Source organism: Crinia signifera, chromosome 9, assembly GCF_055691185.1.
Source record: "Crinia signifera chromosome 9, ASM5569118v1, whole genome shotgun sequence".
Lineage (NCBI taxonomy): Eukaryota > Metazoa > Chordata > Amphibia > Anura > Myobatrachidae > Crinia > Crinia signifera.
In genome coordinates, this window is record NC_139225.1 from 149,267,246 (window position 1) to 149,290,530 (window position 23,285).

At 48.3% G+C, this 23,285-nt stretch overlaps 1 protein-coding gene and 1 long non-coding RNA gene across 2 annotated transcripts in view; both read right to left on the minus strand.

Moving 5' to 3' along the window:
- Positions 1 to 1,796, minus strand: part of LOC146036765 (uncharacterized) — a 1,847-nt gene extending 51 nt beyond the window's left edge. Inside the window, exons 1-3 of the long non-coding RNA XR_014460954.1 lie at positions 1,634 to 1,796; positions 246 to 386; positions 1 to 50 (exon numbers count right to left, since the gene is read on the minus strand). The exon at positions 1 to 50 is cut by the window's left edge and continues 51 nt beyond it. This is a non-coding gene — a long non-coding RNA (uncharacterized LOC146036765). The remainder of the gene's footprint in view (positions 51 to 245; positions 387 to 1,633) is intronic.
- Positions 1,797 to 4,731: 2,935 nt separating this feature from the next.
- Positions 4,732 to 22,907, minus strand: RXRB (retinoid X receptor beta). The gene is made up of 10 exons (XM_083160209.1): positions 22,468 to 22,907; positions 22,063 to 22,304; positions 21,029 to 21,182; positions 14,058 to 14,237; positions 13,282 to 13,433; positions 8,246 to 8,375; positions 7,846 to 7,978; positions 7,665 to 7,756; positions 6,703 to 6,808; positions 4,732 to 6,559 (listed from the first exon to the last, which is right to left on the minus strand). The coding sequence occupies exons 1-10, from the start codon at positions 22,481 to 22,483 to the stop codon at positions 6,412 to 6,414; spliced, it is 1,353 nt and encodes a 450-aa protein (XP_083016335.1). The 5' UTR covers positions 22,484 to 22,907; the 3' UTR covers positions 4,732 to 6,411.
- Positions 22,908 to 23,285: the final 378 nt, after the last annotated feature.

The window sequence follows — 23,285 nt, forward strand, 5'->3', positions numbered from 1 at the left end:
ATAACATGTTGCTTTCCAGTCAATCACCCCGCTCATTGACCTATTTGATCCTGCAAAAAAAAAAAAAGACTATTATATTATGCTATTTCTAACTAGATGATGCTACTTGTACTTTATACAGGTGATTAACATTGCAATTGAGCAGATCTGTGTAGTGCGCAGCCGCACATCCACATTTGACTATGTCAACCTTTTTGGTGTCTAACTATTGACTGTCTGTCTATACACTAATAATTCACACCCACTTCACCAGCAGTCTTCTTCCAAGGTCTCCCAGCAATGCCTGCTCCCATTGCAGGGCAGGATATCAGTATCTCTCAGCTTATTGCTTCCTTCTAATCTCCAGATCAGTAGATTGCTTCTTCAAAATGCTGAGATTTGCGGGTCTGCGGAAAGAGGCGAGGCTAAAATGACACAAACTGATGCGATTGGCAGCAGGGCGACGGTTGCCGGTGTTCATCTCTCTATTCTGCATACATTACTAGGAAGCAGAACAACAAATCCCTCCCCCACATTAATTACGTGCTCATTTCCAGGGGTTACATGCTCATTTCCATAGGGGGTTACATGCTCATTGCCAGGGGGTACAAGCTCATTGCAAGGGGATTACATGCTCATTGCCAGGGGCGTTACATGCTTGTTTCCAGGGGGTAACATGCTCGTGGCCAGGGGGTAACATACTCATTGGCAGAGAGTACATGCTCATTGCCAGGGGTTACATGCTTGTTTCCAGGGGGTAACATGCTCGTGGCCAGGGGTTACATGCTCATTGTCAGGGGTTTACATGCCCATTACTAGCGGGTTACATGCTCATTGTCAGGGGTTACATGCTTGTTTCCAGGGGGTAACATGCTCGTGGCCAGGGGGTTACATACTCATTGGCAGAGATTACATGCTCATTGCCAGGGGTTACATGCTTGTTTCCAGGGGGTAACATGCTTGTGGCCAGGGGGTTACATACTCATTGGCAGGGGTTTACATGTCCATTGCTAGTGTGTTACATGTTCATTTGCCAGGGGGGTTACATGCTCATTACCAGGGGTTTACAAAGGGGGACAAAGACTAACGCTAAGCTACGGGTGTAGTAGTAGAGGGGTGGTCGTATGAACCAACCTGATGGAACCGGGCATGGCCATGAGCATTTTGCTCAAAAAAAAAAAAAAGTATATTATTTTGGGCTGAGATAAGGATTCCACGGGAGCATAACATACAAAAGCATAAAGAGGCGTACATAAGACAGCCTATAGCTCAGCCTCACCTCTTACAAAAGCTGCACTCCACCCCCCCTCCCCTCCACATTCCATTCCATAGTGCAGTGCTACAATGCCTGTAACAACACTCCATCTAGTGGTTGAATACAGTATTTCAGCAGATGCACAACATCCATCCTGAGTTTATAAATATCTTCCCCATACAAAATGACAGAGCTCACTGCTGGTCCTCACTCTCAGGGAGTCTCTGGTCAATCCTAATGGACAATTATCTATGAAGAACAGACTTTATATGACTGAATGAGTTGAACATAATTAGCCAGACCCTTGCCCATGTTACCGTATGTAATGGACATTGGTAAGAAAGAGGGTGAGCACATATGTATGCTTTATATAGGGGGGGGTAGGTCTATTTTCCTTACCAGCTCCATGGCACCCATGATGAATGTGTCTCGGATGATGTTAGCCTGCCCAAGCAAGTACTCTATGACATCACTTCCGGGTCAGAGTGCACAGGCCATCTTGACGTCTAAGAAGCACATAGGGAACCTCATAACTGCTTTGGCCGTTTCTTGCACCATTCCAAGATGGCCGTCTGTGGAACACTCTGTCATCATGGAGCCGGAACCTGATCCTGACACGAAAAAGCCAACATGTAAGCCCATAGCTCAGGGGTCCTGTATACATTGTATTAATGATTCTTTGTTATATATTTATTTAGTTTCTTATATAGCAGAACATATTCCATTGCGCTTTTCAGTTGGAAACAACAGTAATAAAACAAAATGGACGATAACAGACCGACACAGGTAGGAGGGCCCTGCTAGCAAGCTTACAATCCTTCTGGTGACGGAGAGAAAACCATCAAGTCTAATGTCTCAGCAGTGTGCAGGAGGCCATAGTCCTCAGGCTGAAAGGGACACTCCGGTCACAGATGTGATTTATACAGTGGCTGGAGAGAAGCAGGTCACGGGCCTGTGTGGTGCTGGTTGATGCCGGGCCTGATCCTTCTGGCTAGGAGTCATTAGGTTCTGTCTGTGAGAGAGGGAAAATCAGAGCAAAGGCCCATACACACTGGGCGACTTTAAGCTGAAAGCCACAAAGCCGTCCAGTGTGTATGGCCCGGCGATGAGCGGTGATCGCTGCTGCACGCTTCCGCATCATTGCCGGGAAAGCCGTTGATCCTCTCCCCACTGACGGCGCCGGGCAGGGGGAAATCCACTCAGTGTGTATGCACTGAGCGCCGCCCCCCCCCCCCAGCAATAATATCGATCATCGCTGTCCATACACGCTGGGCATAGTCGCCCAGTGTGTATGGACCTTTAGGGGTCTTTGTGCTTGGAGAAAGATAAAGTGCTGAGGTAAAGTACCAGCCAATCAGCTCCTAACTGCCATCGAGAAGATTGGTTAGTAAGTTATTATCCATTTTATCTCTCTCCAATGCTTAATACATATACCCTTACATTTTATTTAACTGTGAATGACACATGAGCCGGTCTTCTCGCCAGGGTACCATTTTTGAGGATTACCAGTGTAAAGACCAGTGATTCCTAGCGGACAGTCATAAATAATCTCCTTAAGGAATCGTAGCCCAAGTATAAGACTTGATTGGGTCCATCCGTATAAAGGCGCTGAAAGATGGCGTTGGGTTTCTCACATGGAGGCCGGTGCCTTCAGCCAGGAGACCTGCTGTTGTAGTGACCGGTCTCCGTGTGGTAGCAGAGGGTTCTAGTTGGCCCAGGGCCCCTAATTCTCAACAATATAGATCTGCTCTAGGGCAAGTGTGAGAATGAACTGTTTGGACCATGGGCCCGATTCAGATCCTATCGCACGTGGTGCGAATTTGCAGCCCGATTATTGAACAACTGCGCATAGTACACATGTGCAAGTCGTCCGTGCCAACAAAGCAGCGGTGGATTGTCACCGCTGGCCATTCGGATATTGATTGACAGCAGAAAGCACGGCCCTTACCCAGCTCTAGAAACAGCCCATTGAGAAGTCTATATATAACTTGTGGCTTTGGGAAGGAGCCAGCTCTACTAGTGACGGCTCCATTGTCAACAGAATACACTAAATCAGTATGTGATAATAAAGGTCCTTTTATCCCCAGCAGCAGCCATCCCCAGGTCACCTCATACCCCTCCAGGGGTAACGCTGCACTTGGTCCAGGCGCACCTTTAATGCTGCGGTTCCTAAATCTCATGTTTGTCTTCTGATCGGTCTCTTCCTGCTCAGATCTCATTATTCTGCCAAAGTCATAGAATCCATATTTATCCAACACCAGTAGCAGCAGAGCATCCTCCCCAGCACCCCTAGAACAGGCAGGATTGTGTTACAGTGAGACAGTACTACAGGCACCACCCTCATTCTCTAGGGCGTTACCAGGAAACGTTCCGCTCATTTACAACAATTGTGACATCACGGACTGGCGGATAGGGAACGGACCTGGTGTAGGTTTGGAAGAGGACCCGCGTTACTAATTTGGTGAATTCCTTAATTATTGTATTATGGTAAGGCTTTGGTGTCATTTCCTGCACCCAAGGATAAAGCTGGTGCTTTTCCAGTCCTGATGAGGTGGGTTGGGTGGTGGTGGTGGTGGTGGTGGTGGGGGGGGGGATCATGTTTTGGTCTTAAACTTTAGAACTCTTATGGCTGCACCGGATGAGATCACCTGGATGCAGTAGTACTTGTATGTTTGGCCAAAACTTTTGCTACAAAACAATTTTATGCCTCGTTAAATTGCAGAGTTTATTTATATTCTGATTGGCAGTGTTTTTAGTTTAGAGCGTTCACCTGCATATTTATTATGTGGGGCACTACAAGTGTCAGCATGGTAGAACCTTTTTTTTGTTTGGCATTAGGTTGCGTAGTCCATTCCGCCTCAGCATATATAGAGAGTACGCTCCTGATTATCACATTACCTATATGCGGGTGGACATTAGCATTGGTACGGTATCTTACTGTGCCTGCAGTAGCCCATGTAAACCATCACCTCTGTCCTGGATGTCTGTTCAGGTGTGTTATTAACTTCCCCTGCTGCCAACATTTCCATTCATCTCCTGCAATATCTTCTTAGCCAAGAAGAGAGACAAGTGATCATTCAGGACGGACTACTGTATGTAACGCACGCAAGGCTGCCTGGCACCAGCGGCGGCTACATACCGTATCGTGGTATTCCCAGAAATTTTCCGTGGCAACGCAGCTGATACCAGAAAATATCTGGGCATACCACCAAAGCGGTTAAGGTTAAAAGGGGCAGACTAGATGGGCCAAGTGGTTCTTATCTATCGTCAAATTCTATTTTTCTATGTATTGGGATGGCAGGGTCTGTCTAGTCACGGACATTAAATGCCATTTTTGCTTGTGACATCACTGAAAGCTATACAGAAAATATAATAGAGAAGTATACATGATGCAAGTAAACTTTGTTTGGTACAATATATTTTTGTGTACGCCAACAGCCATCAACTGCACAGCAAAGCAGAAAAGTACAATAATAATAATAACAATAAGGCAAAAATCAGAAGACAGAGCAAAATTCTCTTTAATATTCATTCCAAGCAACAGGAATAATGAATGAGCGCATAGTAAGAGGGTGTGCTGCAGATGGGAGGAGTCTAACCTAACCCCTCCCATGAGGAGCTGCTTCCCATAGAGAGAGTATAAAACTATGAGTGGGCGAGTTGTGTGTGTAGAAGGACTCTCTTTATTTGCAGGCATTAGGGGCCGGGACTTTATTTTACAAGAAGATGGCACAAATTTTATATACCAGAGAAATAATAGAAGGAAGATAGGGATGGGGGAAAAAAAGAGAAGACCCAAAAACATAAAATTAGTTATTAGGACCGAAACAGGGAACGGGAGAACAGGAAGGGGTATTATTATAGAGTTATTAAACAGTTCTAGCAGCAGAAAGTTCTGTGAATTTTTTTTTTCTCTTTCTTAAAATCTGGCACCCCCAAGAACTTATTATACAGAGACACCATAAAACTATTTGTGGAGCCATTCATGCCCCTTAAATTCATCCATTCAGCAGGGACAGATTCAAAACCAACCAGATTTCTAGTAGGGGGTAAACAAACAGTTCATTGGACAAATTTCCTAAAATCCTGTGCAATATAATCATCATCTTTCCAAATAAAAACAAAAATGATCTGAAGGGAACTGGCTGAACCAAGTGGGACAGTCAACCCAAGTTTAAAGTTTACATATCCCACCAGAGTAAAAGGTCGAGGTGCAGAGGTCCTCTCCCCCCTCCCCCCCCACCCACAAGGCACCCCAAAAAGCAGAACAGTCATTACCCCAAAAAAAAAAAAAGTTAATGAACTCAACCATTAATAAGAGGTCCCCTTCACCCTACAGTGAACCCCAGTATTCTCCCCTATACCCTAACAAGTGCAGTAATTAGATAGGGCACCTCAAAATCAGTGAGATGGGGAGATGGACTGTTTAGGCCCAAAAAGAAAAAATGTCCACTGATTAAAAAACAGGACTCTTTACAAGTTAACCAAAACCAATGACCAACCCCATCAGCTCCCGTGACACATCACAATTTAGCAGTCTGTTGCTCATGTGCATTTAAGCAGTCTGTTTTCCAGCTTGATTAACGAGGAACCCAACACGACAACCAATTGGCATCTCTCCTTCATAGAGTCCAAGGCCCTCAGAAGAGCCCTTCCCATTCAGAAGCTGGACGTCTTTCCAGAGCATGTAAGGGCAAGCTGGACTATGTACCCACTGGGGTAGGGGGAGGAAACTCTTTCGGGACATCCATTCTTAGCATAGTTATCACTTCAAGACCATACTCGAGGGTATTGCATAGGAGAGCCTCCTAACGAAAGGTAAAATCCCTGGCACAAACTCAGACAATAGACTCAATTCTTCATGATCCGTGGAGGCCTACCGGCAGCAGTCTCTTGAGCGGCAAATCATCTCCTGGTGGTTTCCGCCCCCGAGGGAGCGCTTGTCTACCAATGATGAAACCCACCGGCTGCGTTCAATTTAAAAATCCCAATTTGGAAGCAGTCTACAGGAGAGTGTACCAAGGACTGGGGGTTGAGCAGCAGTCTGAACAGTTCAAGCAGTCTCTTGGGATAGCCTGTGAGGTGCCAATATCTCCAATCGGATGCAGCCTATTGGATTATGTATACTAGCTGTCTCTTGGGGATGGAGCGCAAGTCTGCAGCCGGTTTGAACAGTCTCAAGACAGCTGGTGTGGGGCCTCGAGCATCTCCATCAAGAAGGTGTCTATTGGAGTATCTCCGATGAGCTTGAAGAAGAAGAGGTGTTCGAGACATTTGAGACCGATGGAGCGCAGGGCGGGGAGGCGGAGCAGCAGCTTCGCAAACCTCGATGGGCAACATAGAAAGAAAAAGCTAATTATAGTCACGCAATACTCACAGCGGATCTTAAATCATTCATATGGGGCCAAAGGTAAATAACATGGGGCACGTGATAGAAAGCCAGATCATTACTAGGACACCAATCTCACCTTCCCTGCTGGTCTGGGTATTTCTGCTTGCAGTAAGACTCCAATGATGCATAGACCTTCTCCCTTAAAACCTCCACATCACCTGGGTTAGACAGCCCTTTGGCATCTGAAATGGAGAAACAGAGGATTAAATGAGAAATAAAGAGCTTGAAAGCAGAAGAAATTCCATATTATATAGACGGGTCCCGATATATCTCTGCTGCAGTCATGCCGAACAGCCCCTCTTTACTCGCCAGGCCGTGGGAGAGTCTTTCAGCACCTTTTTTGTTTTATCCTGGCAAAAATGCATCTTAGTCACGGTGCTGTGCAACTAGGACACAAGAAGACTCTGCTGATTAATACGATGTGACATATTTGCATGCGGCTGAGTCTCTGAATATGACACTGTACCAACTGCAGCGCCCCTCCAGCAAAAATTCTGTATACAGACTCAGTCGCACAAGATATACAAGTGTCATCACAATCTCCTACGGTGTCCTAGTGTCATTGTGCTGTGACAAAGATGCATTTTTGCCAAATACGCCCCCAACATCAGAGTCGCTGGGACCTGGCAGCATGAGGTAATGAGACTGGATGTATAAAGAAACATCTGTATATCGCCTTCCAAACCCTATCATTTTTCTATTTTCCCTGTGGACAACGGACACCTTAAAACAGATTCAACAGTTGATTACTATTGATGTTGCTCGGTGCTAATTAAACTTCCAATAATGATCTATCATTAACTCTGCAAACATAACAGTAGTGTCAGCGTAAGCTCGATCTGAAAACATATATTGCCAAACCAGACTCCTTGTAGTGGCCACAGGTCTGTACAACACTTTAATCCCCCCACAGAGGTGAGGAGCAGCGTTAGCCTTTTACTACACAGAATGAGCGATTTCTCTGCATGGCCCAAACTCCGCAAACAGAGGAGGATTCTCTGCAGGGGATCCTGGCAGCGACGCCTAGAGAGACATTACCTGGATTAAACAGAATGATTGCACGCAGGCAGCCCAGTTCCGTCTTATCCATGCGCATATCTCTCATCTTGGACACCAGCTCCGTCAGAACTCTGTAAAAGACAACGGCAGAATTTCAAGCAACGCAAAAAGGAAAGTGTTATTTGTAACATTGTGCTACAATGGGAAGGTCCACACGTACCGGTCGAATATGGCCCCTACGCCGGCACTGTGTGCGCTGTTGCGGTGAACGTGCAGCCCGGTAGCCAGTAAGATGCCGTCTTTCACAGAAATAGAGCGGTGGGAGAAGGACGCTATGAGGAGTTCATTCCAACCTGAGGAAAGAAAGCCGGGGATGACTCGATACAGCGCGATGCAGGAAAGTAAGGTAGAACGCCGCCTACAGAGAGATCTGTTGCCCAGGCAGAATGGTCTATTGCACAACTTACTGGACAGATAAAGCCCTACGCAGTGCACCCAGCCGGACTTATCCATTGCCAAAGTCTAGTCCAGCAAGAGCAGATGGACCTGCCGGGACAACGGAACTCCCTGGAGCTTTACTGTGTTCTCCACAGAACCATTGCCAGTAACACCAATCTTACCAGCTCGGAGCAGAATAACCTGGTCGTCCAGGAGCAGCTCAGAGAAATGGGGGATCCTCTTTGCCCATTCAACAAGAGTAAAAAGTTGTTTATCAGCAGCTTGACAGATGTTTGTAACAGGATCACTGGGCTGGAGAAACAGAGACAGGAGGTAAGTAGACAGAAATCCAATAGCGTTCCCTCTAAGGTTCTATTGCACCCTTACCATTTGTAAAACCTCAAAATGCACCCTGCCCTTTTTGTGTGAGGCACTGTGCGCCCTTAAGCTGACTCCCACCGTGCTGACATGCCGCTGAGAACTTTCGGTGTGTGCCATCATGTGTAATGCGCATTATGGTGTGTGGTATAATGTGTAATGGGCACTATGGTGTGTGGTATAATGTGTAATGGGCACTATGGTGTGTGGTAATGTGTACTGGGCACTATGGTGTGTGGTATAATGGGTAATTGTCATTACGACAGAATATGTAATGGACATAGCAGAGTATGACCATGCTTAATGGGCTTAATTATATATATATATCTGCACTAAAGTCACTTTCTGCACCAGCACAGACTGCACTTTCCCTGCACAGTGACACATCATAAGCATTTGCACTTTGGCTACAACGGACTGCTCTCTACTTGCACTCAAGCACTTTATTTACGTGGCCACTTTGGTCCAATATTGATCTCCATTCCAGTGGAATCATCATGGATCCGGAAGGGGCACATAGTAGCCAATCAATGGCCAACCCCTCCGACTCTGGGGATCCCAGAGGATTTGTGAACTTCGCCCCAGATGGTGACCCCATAATGTTAGGGACCTGCTCGACAAGAGGTGACCTGGACGATTGGTGGGCAGGCCAATATCACTGGCCAATGATATACCAACAACCTCTTATGATATATTATATTGTCATGTAATGCTCGCATAGTGCATTTGCATCCTCTCTCTCTGGGCAGTATTCAATGTAAAATATTCTCCGTGCATGGCGAGAGATTTTTTCTCTCGCCATGCACTCTCCGTGTTCCGGAGCCTCCTGCTCCCCCTATTCAACGTGTTAAAGACTCGCCGCCACTCGCGGCGAGTCTTAACCCCTGCAGCGGACGAGCGTCCGCGGCAGGGAGCTGTCAGGGAGCCGGGGGACGTAGCAGCCAAGAGAGATTAAAGTCTCTCTTGGCTGCTGCAGGGGATATGGGGTGGGGAGCAGGGCTCCCCTGGACCCAGGCAGCACAGGCTGCCCCCCCTATAGCCAGCGGGGGACCCAGTATTCACTGTACCCGAACGTGCATCGGGTGCAGTGAATATATGAATATCTAATGAGCGGCTCGAGCGCTCCGGCCCCCTGCTGGCTGCACTGTGTAAAAAAAAAAAAAAATTTAAAAAAATATTTTTTTTAAAAATTAAATATATATTCATGTGCTATAGGCACATGAATAAAAATAACATGGCCCTTCACAGAAAAAAAAACCTGATTTTTTTACACCAAAATTAAAAAAAACACCCTTTTAGTTTAAAAGTTCACATTCCTGCTCTCCATCAAAAGATGGAGAATTTCTACACGGAGAGAGACGGCGAGAATCACTTAGAAAGACGGAGAATATTTCACATTGAATAGGGTGGCTCGCCTTTGGAGAAAAAAAACCTCTCTCCACCGCGTGAAAAGCACAAACTCTCTAGAAATCACAGCGAATTTTTCTCATTGAATACTGCCCTCTGTGCAAACAACTTCATTCTCAGCAGATGGCAGCTTTCATCACTGAGGGGGTGCAATTTAGAGCCACTTTCCCTACACGGTCCTTAATAAAGGATAATAATGTCTTTTGTTCCAACCATTCCCTTCAGTGAGCTCATTGTTTTATCATTATTATTTTTTGTTTGTTTGCAATGTAAATTTCGGTACTTCTTTCCTAGCACGACGCCACCGATTTACATTGTATGGCATCGGGTCTAAAATAAGTAAAAAAATAAAATCGCATCGCATGCGACCGATTCGACCCGATTTTAAATTGTACAGCCACGCTGATGGGTAATTACTATGTCAAATGCCCCCCCCCCCCATTGTTAACGCCACGCCACGATCAACGCCAACCCGACCTTTTCATACTATCCACGCCGCCGTGGTGTTGTTTCTATATAGTGTGGCGAGCGCACCGAGCCCCACGAGGGGATGCGCATTACTTCACAGGTGATCCGCGTCGCCACGCTTCGGGCTCAGTGGCTCGCCACACTATATAAATTCAACTCAACGCCGACGTGGATAGTGGAGGTATGAAAAGGTCGGAGGACGCGTACCGCTGCGATCTCCACGCTTCGGGTTGGCGTTTATCGTGGCGTTGCGTTAACAATGGGGGGGGGGGGGGCATTTGACATAATCATTAAGCATCATGGTGGGTATACAATTAAAAATCGGGTGGCTGTACAATGTAAAATCGGGTCGGTCGCGTCGCCCTGTGGTCAGCACCTTGCCCTAAAAATATCTAGTGTTCATTCTAGCACCCGCAATCTTTGAAAACCCTTGCAGTTACTCTGTCTGCTGTTTTATATATACCCACTAGCGCCGGGGCTCTTGAGATAGTGGGATATCCCCTCCCTCCCAAGGAAAAAAACCTCCATTTTGCTGTCTGCTGTAGTGCTTCTAGCACAGTGTGGTCTGTATATAAGCACTGATATACAAACAAGACCTGTGCTAGAAATACCTCAGCAGACAGCAAATCCCCAGGCAGGGAAGAGGAACTGCATGGATTCTCAAAGATAGTGGGTGCTAGAATGAACACTACTCCAAGTACCCCGGTAGGGAGGAAATCCTATTTCCAGGGTCCTCTACAAATGGAGGATGCTGCAGCTGTACTAAATATTGACGTCATGTGACCTCAGCCGCCCGCCCCCAGCAGGCCTAGACCGGTCTGTGTTCCCATGGGAACACCCAGCATATTTCTGGAGATGCCCATAAAATGCTGGGTGTTCCCCTGCACCAGTCCTCTCTCCGCCCCCTTCCCTCCCCTCACAGCGCGATACTCGCCGAAGTTGTTCTCACAGGGGGTTTGCACATTCGCAGGCCTCCACCATCGGAATCTGGGCCGAATACAGCCCCATCCGATCAAACCTGAATCAGGCCCTATGCCCACAGGATGATCACTATCTTCATAGTAGGTTTGTGTGTACAATGTAACATTTCTGCAATTGTGCTTAGAACATGTCTGCGTCTGCTGCCCCAACGCCCCCTGACACACAGCGCTCATCAGTCTGCTGCCAGTGTGCGCTCTGATGCCCCAGCGCCCCCTGGCACACAGCGCTCATCAGTCTGCTGCCAGTGTGCGTTCTGATGCCCCAGCGCCCCCTGGCACACAGCGCTCATCAGTCTGCTGCCAGTGTGCGCTCTGATGCCCCAGCGCCCCCTGGCACACAGCGCTCATCAGTCTGCTGCCAGTGTGCGTTCTGATGCCCCAACGCCCCCTGGCACACAGCGCTCATCAGTCTGCTGCCAGTGTGCGTTCTGATGCCCCAACGCCCCCTGGCACACAGCGCTCAGTCTGCTGCCAGTGTGCGCTCTGATGCCCCAGCGCCCCCTGGCACACAGCGCTCATCAGTCTGCTGCCAGTGTGCGTTCTGATGCCCCAACGCCCCCTGGCACACAGCGCTCAGTCTGCTGCCAGTGTGCGCTCTGATGCCCCAGCGCCCCCTGGCACACAGCGCTCATCAGTCTGCTGCCAGTGTGTGCTCTGATGCCTCAACGCCCCCTGGCACACAGTGCTCATCAGTCTGCTGCCAGTGTGCGCTCCGATGCCTAAACGCCCCCTGGCACACATCGCTCATCAGTCTTCTGCCAGTGTGCGTTCCGATGCCTAAACGCCCCCTGGCACACAGCGCTCATCAAACTGCTGCCAGTGTGCGTTCCGATGCCCCAACGCCCCCTGGCACACAGCGCTCATCAGTCTTCTGCCAGTGTGCGTTCCGATGCCCCAACGCCCCCCTGGCACACAGCGCTCATCAGACTGCTGCCAGTGTGCGTTCCGATGCCCCAACGCCCCCTGGCACACAGAGCTCATCAGACTGCTGCCAGTTTGCGTTCTGATGCCCCAACGCCCCCTGGCACACAGCGCTCATCAGTCTGCTGCCAGTGTGCGCTCCGATGCCCCAACGCCCATCAAACTGCTGCCAGTGTGCGTTCCGATGCCCCAACACCCCCTGGCACACAGCGCTCATCAGTCTTCTGCCAGTGTGCGCTCCGATGCCTCAACGCCCCCTGGCACACAGCGCTCATCAGTCTGCTGCCAGTGTGCGCTCCGATGCCCCAGCGCCCCCTGGCACACAGCGCTCATCAGTCTGCTGCCAGTGTGCGCTCCGATGCCCCAACGCCCCCTGGCACACAGCGCTCATCAGTCTGCTGCCAGTGTGCGTTCCGATGCCCCAACGCCCCCTGGCACACAGCGCTCATCAGTCTGCTGTCAGTGTGCGTTCCGATGCCCCAAAGCCCCCTGGCACACAGCGCTCATCAGTCTGCTGCCAGTGTGCGCTCCGATGCCCCAACGCCCCCTGGCACACAGCGCTCATCAGACTGCTGCCAGTGTGCGTTCTGATGCCCCAACGCCCCCTGGCACACAGCGCTCATCAAACTGCTGCCAGTGTGCATTCTGATTCATTCAGCTCAAGAATGTTTTTTTCTTTAGCACACAGAAAAACAATCCACAACTTCTTTATCAGGCATTTGTCTTGTGCAAATAATGAAGGGAAAAACAAAAAGATAAAAATCAGCAGCGGAATGTACAGAATGTGGTTTTACTGCACTCGCTCCAGGCTGGGCTCTGGTGGGAAGGACATAAAATCCAACCTGTTCCTCAACCAACAACATCGCTTCTGGTTTATGCATCAGCTACTACACACCAGAGCGTCACTCTGCAAGGCCGTGTCCAACGTGACAAGCCGTAAAAGGGGACTTTATGGCCTCTGCAATTCCCCATATGAGAGCTCTAAAAGGCTCAGCGCAGCTTTACTGCAGGAAACTAGAACTCTGTTCATGACCCAACTAGCCCTCTACTACAGGTTTACTCACTGATCCACCCCCTTCGAGGCTCTGGTCGCTCTTCTGTTCCACTGCCAGCTCCGCCTCCAAGATCTTCTCAACGGGCATGTCCTCGTTTATTGTCCCACCTAGCTCCACCTCTCCATCACGTTCCCGCCCTCGCTGGCGCTCCTCTTGCACCGCTGACCAGTAAGAATTAAAGAGAAGCGTTAGGTGACCAGTGAGAGACAAACATCACATAAACAGAACAGACCGCAGTCCGCAGACCCACTACAGAATAGGTTTTCTTAATTCCAATGTTCACCAAGTAGATTGAGGGTAACTTTGTACCATAATGTTCTGCAGTAAACACCAATTAACTTCTGTCCCTACCCAAGTACAGCCAACAATCTCATAATGTGCTGATGCGGATGATACTGATCTTGGCTCAGGCCCAAGCTGCATATGTTGTAATCAAAGCGGGAGCGTCAGTGAAACCACTAAGGAACAACAAAGGTTTAGGCCGCAGGCATGGTCAAACTATGCCCCCCCCCCCCCCCCCCAGCTATCGTGTAACTACAAGCCCCATCATGCCTTGCCACAGTTTTGCTATTAGGAATGCTAAAGCTATGGCAAGGCATGCTGGGATGTGTAGTTTCACAACAGCTGGAGGGCCACAGTTTGGACATGCCTGGTTTAGGGAATACAACAAGCGGAGATGGCCATTTTCTGGGGTGCAGTTCATGCTCAGAAACTGTAGGTGGCGCCCTGTAACTGCTGCCATGAAGACACAACTGAACAGCAAAGCTTGCCATGGCCACACTCACCCTCCCTCTTCATGCCCGTAGCCAGGCACTTCTGATATCTGCAGTACTGGCAGCGGTTCCTCTGCCTCTTGTCCACGATACAGTCCTTGTTGTCTCTGCAGGTGTAGGTCAAGTCCTTGCGGATAGTGCGTTTGAAGAAGCCCTTGCAGCCCTCGCAGCTGTATACGCCATAGTGCTTTCCTGCGGGACACAAGGGCAAAACACACATGGTGACTTACAGATACGATGAAAGGACACAGCCGCCGTACAAGCTGCAACGTAGCAGGGTGACCAAGTGGAAGGTGCTGCTGCAACACGGACTGATGCGTAAGCTGGGTTTTTGCAATGCCGAGCAATTAATGGTAAAAAACAAGGCATTGGAAAAAGGAGCCTCCTCCTATCCCCTCTGCACCGTCACACCTCCGTGCAAGTGACATCATCATAGAGATCAGGATGACATCATAGAGATCACTGATGACTCAGCCGCAAACTACGCGGTGCCAGTCTCCAACAGGTACATTTACTAAAGCTTCTTAACAGACTTCCTGCCTGTAACAACCAATAAGAATCGGTTTATTATTTTCTAGACTGCAACAGAAAAATGGGGGCTTAAAATCGGTAGAGGGTTAGGAGGGGGGTAACCAATACAAACATAAGGAGAACATATAAACCCCAAACATATAGGGCCCAAGTCAGAATAGAACTCCTAACCCAATCGCTGTAAGTAAGCAATGCTAACCACTGTGCCATCCAATACAGTCTGCTTCTACTTATACTCTAGGTCAGAGGTCCCCGAACCGTGGGCCTCAAGGCATCGGAACGGTCCTGGATTAAAGTATATTCATGAGTACTAATGAAGTCACCTGTGGACAAGAATGGATATACTTATAACATAGACCGATAACGTGCCTAGAGAACCTCAGTCACTTGCGCCCCCAGACCAAGCCCACCAAGCGGAGGGCAGCAGATGTCGGACTCCACAGAGGGAACAATGCTTAAGGCGGCGCTGCTAACTGGTCAGACAACACGGTCACTGCATAATATAGGACTTCAGCAAACAGCTGTGGGCTACTGGGAGTACAGGAAGAGCAGCGTATAACTACAGCCACAAGATGTAAATCGTATTAATAGGATTATACAGGAGAAGGCCCCAGGGAGGCAGCGCTGCGCATGTAAAACTATTATGCTGGAGAGTAATTGGGATTAGCAGGATAATTACACTCCGGCGGGGCTGTAGTTACCGGTGTAGCTGCGAGGCAGAACAGGGTTGTACAGGGATGCCGACTGCATGACAAGCACCGCGCTGCATTGTGCCCAGGTACCTGATAAGCACGCACAGGAATTTTCCATTACCCTGAGGCTGGTGTGGCACAAGCGGTACCAGCCCTGCCCCATGTTATCCTCCTGGCAGGGAAATCACTGCAATGACGTATTATCCAAGCTTGCGTGACAGGGGCAGGGGAATTAATTTGGGTGCTTATGGAGTACCTGTTCATTCCAGATTATTCCCTGCCAGCCCGTATCGCTACGAAATGACATTTTAAAAGCTGTCCAGGCAGGAAAACCTGCTTGTGCGATACCATCCTGACACCAGCACAGAACACACGGGACAAGATTCTGATCACCTGTCACCCGAAATGATCCTGTCACTGTGCGGGGGTCAGAGTGACAATTCCCATAGACACTCTATGCTCTATGCCGACACCTTTACTGCAACTCTACTGTATCCCCTGACCCCAACTAACATATTGGCAGCGCCTAGCACTTGGGGCTACTCGCACTGCTAATGGCAGCAGAAGAGACATACGTCATGCAATCATGAGGTCACAGCTCGGAAACGATTTACTTCTGTACAGGAGCAAGTAAAGCCGAGTGTATGGAGCAGAGGGGAAGGACGGGTGCAGGGAGAAGAGCGGAAGGGCGGGAGCAGTGCGGAAGGGGCGGGAGTAAATGTAGCGCTTTCCACCAACCAACCAGAGTTACTTCCCTGATTGGCTGCTGGTCTGCCAACTACCATTGTAGCTACATTTGAAATGCCACTGGCCCTGTCTAGGCACCATAAATAAACCGGTGACACCCAGCAGCTAGTGCTCAGGGCTGCACGGCACACATGCACAACCTAATCCTGCAAATCCCCAAATTGGAGGCTCAAATCCCGGAATTCAAATACAGGCATTTTTTGGGTGCTAAAATCGTGGCATTTCACTGATCCCAGGATTGGCTATCCTATACAGGAACCTATCGCACAATACAGTCACTCAGACGCAAAACAACTGCTCTACACTCAGGTGTCCCATGGTATGTATGCAGGCTGGAAGCTGTACAGTCAGCGTGGGAACCGCCAGACTAATAATGTACTGCTAAGGAAATCAGTGCATGTGGGGACGGCAAAGAACATTCTACCCTCCTACAGCTCTCAGGCTGGGAGACCAAACTTGGCCTGCTGTCATACTGTACACACCCGCACAACGTAATTACATACTGATCCAAATTATATTTAACACAACTAGAACACATCTAAAACAATCTGCACATGCAAAATACCAGCATTCCCGCAGAAATATCAACCTGGTATATCCAAGAGATGAATCAAATCTCAGATACGAAGAATTTCATTTTTACCACTAAAAAAGTAGAAATGTACTAACCAGGTTCCCCCCAACCAGGTGGCTGCAGACCTTACAGTAACTGAGCTACACCCAGCAGTCACTGAGGCTGGCAGAGCTTGCCGGGTGTATCTGAGTGCCAGCAGCACTGCCAACAGTGCACAAGACTATTTAGAGGTCACCCCGTACAAGGCCATCATCTAACTACCAATCTGTACTGTATGAAGTCATCGCACTGGATTATGTTATACTCTGCTACAGACGATTGCAGCCGTCTCAGTGGGCGCTGCACCCTGACCAATTTCAATTTAAAAAAAAAAAAATGCAGCCTACAATTTTGGGTGGCATCCAATTGAAACAGCCTACCCTATGCCCTTCCGCAGGTAGGTAAAGTTAGGGTTTAGCGCTCACTGCTGAAGAATAGATTCTAGTACCCTGCAACATTTAAAACCCGTGCAGTTCCTCTTTCCTACCTGGGGTGTCACTGTCTGCTTTGGTACTTCTAGTACAGTCTGGTCTGTAATGAGATATATAGCAGACTGTGCTAGAAGCACCATAGCAGACAGTGACACCTCAGGCAGATGAGAGGAACTGCACAGGATTTGAAATGAAAACTAGATTCCCTGGGTGAGATTTAATAGGATGAGATTTTCAGAAAGTGAGAGATTTGGTGAGAAATCTCCAGTTTTTTTTAAAGGGGCAATCATTTACACTTCAAAATCAAACTGGTTTAGCAGTGTAAATGATTGCCGCTTTAAAAAAAAAAAAACTGGAGCTTTCTTACCAAATCTCTCACTTTCTGATTCTCTCATCCTATTAAATCTCACCCCCATGTATTCTCAATGCGGGGAGACGTTTGGTGCAGCACAACACCTCCATAAGGGCTAGCATGCCTCCAGGGAAGGTGAACCCACGCCAATCCATGGGCACACCTGTGCAGAAGTTCTGTGCTTCCCCAGATGGTACTGTGCTCACGCTAGAGTGAACACCCCAAAATCACTGCCCATCCTAACTGGAGGATACAGCTCACCCTATTTTACCATTCCCAATGCACGACACCAGGCTGATCTAGAAGAAGTGTATGGAAAAGACATGGCAAAAACGCACGCTGGTGTATCTTCAGCCCTTCCCCAAAAGTTTTACCAAGCCCATAAGGTGCGTACACACGGTTAGATCTGGCATTCGATTTCGATTCGCTAAGTCTTTCCATTTCTACTATATAGTCTTGCCTGGAAAGACTATATTTCTTTCAGATTTCTACTGGCGCATTGGGATCGAATCTGCATCAAATGCTTCTAAAAGCAACACCGAACAGAAAAATAGTGCATATCTCACAGTGTGTACCCACTATTAGAGGGTAAATAGATCAATAGGGTAGATTCAGTCAAGTGCCTGGAGCGACTCAATTCTTCCCCATGATAAGCCTTAAGGTCTATACACTATGGGTTATTTTTACCCAGCGTGTATGGGCAACGATTATGTGGTAAAAAAAAAAAAAAAAAAACGGGGCTCAAAATAGCTCAATGCATACACACTGAGAGATTTCTGCCCTTCTGAGCGATTTATCTAGGGGTGGATGACTGTCTATAGCAGGACACTTTGGGAAGCCGTCCACCCCGTCGCTCATCTGCTGGTAATGCCGGTGGCCTGCGATGATGTGAGCGCACATCAGCGTTCATCGCTACCCCGTACACACTGGGTGGCTCAAACGAGAAAACTGCTGTTTCGGCTCAAAATCACCCAGTGTGTATGGGTCTTTAGCTGATAGGTTCAGTGCCCAGAGCTATGCAATTACGGCCAGCGGTAAGCCTGTGACAAGCTCCAGAAGATTTCTGTCCGCGCCTTAGTGCGTTTAAAGCGTCCTTCTGCTTCCACCCCCCCTGTGTTAGCTGCAGGCAGTAACTACAAAACCCCGTCCGCTTTACCTCGGATTTAAATCCCCACTAATTAAATCTACCTCTCTGTGGCGATCTCTAGCAGACAGTACCTGAGTCCCTGGGGGAAATTTACTAAGATGTGTAGTCTACTTCACACGTGATGTTGCTATGGGCAACCAATCAGCTCCTACTTCTTATTTATTTAGCACCTGCTAGAAGATAGTAGACAGGATCTGATTGGTTGCCCATAGCAATCTCACATGTGAAGTAAAATATACATCTCAGTAAATTCCCCCCTGTGTCACTATCGGAGACTCTGCCTTGGGTGTTCTTAGATTACACCTTTCTGTGTCTACAAAGAGACAATACATACATCACTGCGTTCACATACATCACTGCTGCAGTCACGCCAAACAGACCAGCTCTCAACACCAGGTCTTCAGAGACTGCCTACACCAGTGATGGCTAACCTTGACACTTCTGCTGTTATTGTTGTTGAACTACACATCCCAGCATGCCCTGCTACGGTTTTACTATTTGGCCATGCTGGGATGTGTAGTTCAACAACAACAGTTGGAGTGTCAAGGTTAGCCATCACTGGCCTATGTCGAAGACTTTGCTGGAAATGTGTCTTTGTCACATAGTTATGCAACTGGGATGCAGAAATAGACTGCGCCGATTGATTTGATATATATGCCCCTTGTAGATCCGTGTGCCAGATGTATCAAGCTTCAAAAGTGATAAAATGGACAGTAATAAACAGCCAGCCAATCAGCTCTCAACTGTCATGTCACAGGCTGGGTTTGAAAAATAAAAGATAGGAGCTGATTGGCTGGTTGTTGATCACTCTTCATTTTATCACTTTTGAAGCTGGATACATCTGTCCCTGAGTGTCTGAACCAGTATACAGAGTACACTACGATGCTGCAGGGTTTTTTTTAGCATATGAATTTCCACTCTGCTGCTTCGAATACAGACTCAGCCACATGTATATACAAGGGTCACATATCAAATTAATCAGCAGGGTCTCCTCGTGTGTTCTAGTCATTTTAGGTTACACCTAAGGAAAGGCTCCTGACGATACGAAAAGCCCTGGTGGCTCAGTCACAACACATGGCATACTGAAGCTAGATGTACAAGGACACAGATGCATGGGAATCACACATATGTGCTCTGCGAAGGCATGACATGGTCTAACACTGCTCCGCACAGCCAGTGTCACATTAGAAGGAGGTGATACAGTAGCGATAACACAACAGTACTACACAAAGCAGAACAAGCCAACAGACACCCAATCATGGGCGAGTGTTCAGCTGAGCCACAGACTGACGCTAGGATTACACCATTGTACGCGTGTGCGGCAATAAACTGTACAACTCCTCTCAGAACGCCTCCAACCAATCACAGCAACAAGTCATAAAGAGGCTCCGAGCAGTGCCGAGGTCATTCCCCCTTTACGGTCTTATTATAAGTAAAGGAATTGTAATTAACAGATCAGTCTCTGGAGGTGAAACGTGTAATGAACTTATATTTTTAAATCTGTACCAGGGAGTTCCATCTTTATATAACATTGTACTTCAGCTCTTGGTTCCGGTTATTAGGTCGACATGGGTTTTTCACAATTTTTTTTTCTTTCAAGTTTAAACCTTTTCACTGTCAATCATTCATGGTCTACCAAATGGCACACCCCTAGCTCTGGCATAAAGAATAATCTCCCCGATCCCCTACACAGCTGTAGCTTCTCCTACATCTACAGGAAGTAACCAGTTACCGGTAAGAAAGGAGAGGTCTAACTGCTGTGACACCACAGGCCCCGCCCCTAGGTGGAAATGGTTGACTAGGTCGAAAGTAAAAAAAAATAATTGACTTGCACAAGTTTAACATGAGATAAAAGTGGAAAGGTTTCAGGGGTGTCAATTTAACTTTAAGCATATGGGCACCCAATTAGTGTACCCCCACCGCACATGGCTCGCCACGCTTTGGGCAAGTGTGCCCGTCCCTCTACCTATGCGCTCAGCACAGATTACCATTCCCAATCATAATCCACGTTGATAATAAACTCAGGTAATTATATAAAAAAAATTAGCAACATATTCTAGATATATTTCCATTGCATCCTAGAATCTGTTACGGGAAATTATTTTAGAACATTTAGTACATTAACCCCATCAAATCAACCTTTCCAACCATGTTGACCTAAGAATCTGATACACCCCTGGGTCTAAGTCAGGAATGGGTCATCACCCAAATTTCGACATGGACACAATATCAGTGTACCGCTGCACTTGCCATGCTTCGGGCACAAAACTGAAGGCAGGTCAGATAGACAATCAACAGGTCTACATCTTCTGACATTGGAGGAAGCCATTTTGCAAGCTGGGCTAGCGACACGGATTCATAACATTCTGTTGACAAAACGGCCCCCTCCTCTGCGTTCTGGTGGAAGTTGCTTAGTTCCCTCACATCCACAAAGTGATCATTACAGAGCTCAAACCCATCATTGCCTCACCAGAAGAGCGGTCTCCGCAGATGGCACAAAGTCTCTTTCCACTTAATCCTCCCCCATTGGGGTGCCCGGGCATGACTCTCATCCCCAGCGGAGGCTTCACATCTTCAGAGGAACTGACAGGATGCAGACCAGAGAGATTCACTGTGGAATTTATCTGGGGGAAAAAAAACCATGTATAACATTTTCAGTTGATTTTATTTTTAAAACTGGTTTCTGAACACCCCAGACTGGTTTACAGGGCGCAAGCACCCTGCACCCATTCTAGAGCAGATTTGACACCTCTTTGCAGTGTTAATAAAATTGGCTCTGCCATATTACATTTAACTATAGATTTATCAAAGCTTGAACAGAACTATAGAGGCAGCCAATCAGGTCCGAATGATGTTAAAGGCTTTGTTTGAGAAATGACAGCTAAGGGCGGATTGGCTTGTACTTTATCTCTCTCCAAGATTTTCCACTTTATAGCCCTAGTATGAAAATCCAAAAGGCTCATCTATCACTTCCAGTAAATAGTTGTGGGTGAACACAATGTCTACATTTTAGGGCTCTCCTATGAGTCTCCCCAGTTCTGGAAAGTGATTAAACCACAAATAACAAAATAAGACGGTGATTTCTTTGTGTACCCCGACGCTGTCAATTATCACTACTGACTGTAAAAGCCGCCATGGGGTTCAATGTCGTTATATAAATGGCTATATGCCAGCCGCCACAGCCCTGAGGGGGTAAGTTCTCAATTGGTCACAGAACGCTCATAAAAACATCAGCTGTGCACCAAAAACAACTGCACCGCGATAACGTCACCGAGTGTATTGCACATAATTGCAGGTTTATAGGAGCCCCATTTGCCACAAAAATATCTCACTTGCCGGGTGGGGTATTTTTGTGGCATTCCAAAATCAAAGGACATCCGCACCCCCAAAAATAATGGAGCCTAATGAGTGCAAGCTGCGATGCCAGCTGGGGATGGTGCGCAGTCATTAAATGTAATTAAAATTCAAGGGCAGACATTTAATTCCCTGGAAGTGGGCGGTTACCTGGGGGCTGCTGACAGGTCCGTATCCTATGGACGGGGTGCCCGGAATGCCAGGGGACCCCACGGAGCAGTTGATGACGGGGAAGGGGGAGCCCAGGCTCCCGAGCGGGGAGTTAACAGAGGAGGTCATGGCGGATCCAATCATAGAGGGGTGCAGGGGGGCACCTGGCGGAGGAGGGGTGTCGCTGAGCGGGCGTCCCAGAGGTGGCGGGCTGAGAGACGAGGTGTCTGGGCTTTGGCAAACTGTGGGGAGTAAAAGACACAAGAGTCACATAAGCAGCAGCAACACACAGCAGCCATGGTAATGATATCCACCCTCATGTCACCCCAGGCATGCTGAGACTTGTAGTCCCACCTCCCCCAACTGGCACAGCCTCCCACCCCCTGCCCACAGAGAGATACTTACCCCTGCTGTCCCCCATCCCGTCCAGGCCTCAAGTGTCCCCTCCTCCCGGGCAGGCGGCCGCTCGCAGTCCCTACGCGCGATCCCTACAGTCCCCCAAAGCCTGGGATCAGGACATTATGCTAATGAGCTCGCATATTAATGAGGCGCCGCCGGTGACGCAGTTTCCGGGGTCTCCTGCGGTCACCCCGCACCGGACCCGCTGCCACCAACTCTCCCAGCGGCCCCCGCGGCCCCAGACTAGCTCGGCGGAAAGGGAAGCGCCGCCATGTTGGTGCACCCGCTGGGCTGTGTCGATGGCTTCCTCCCCGGGGGTGGGTAGGAGAGCGGGGCGTAGCCTGCAGCCGCGGCGGTCGGTGAACGGTGCAGCGGCGGGGACAGGAGGTATAGTGGGGTGGAGGTCGGTGAGTGACGGCAGCAGATTCGGTTGAGGGGGGAAGCGGGTGTGCCCAAGGGGATAGCGCAGCCATAAAATGACCTGACGTGACCCCTAAGAAGGATAGGGTGTGGCAAGATGGCCGCTGGCTCATCACGAGGCGGTCCAAGAGTTCTTCTAGGTGTAGCAAGATGGCGGCGCTTCCGGCTTCCTTATATGGGCATGTTTATATTTTCTGTATGGGCCGGGGAGGATTGATACTGACGCCTATATTTGGTGGTATATTATAAATATGGGGATCCTGGTGTGTGTAGCATTCCTAGCATCAGAGACTGGTACCAGTCATAAATTCATGTCCATCCACTGTCATACCTCCATGACCCATGCCATGAGGGACACAATGCTCTGCTTCTGGACTTTCCTCTTAATGTATGATTGCCCTCTG

Bases quoted from the DNA above. Each gene is read 5' to 3' on its own strand.
- RXRB (XM_083160209.1), bottom strand. The intron at 7,757-7,845 runs GTACGTGTGGAC...TGTCTTTTACAG, and splicing joins GTAGGGGCCATATTCGACCG to AGTTCTGACGGAGCTGGTGT. The intron at 6,560-6,702 runs GTGAGATTGGTG...TTGCCCATCGAG, and splicing joins TACCCAGACCAGCAGGGAAG to GTTTGCGAAGCTGCTGCTCC.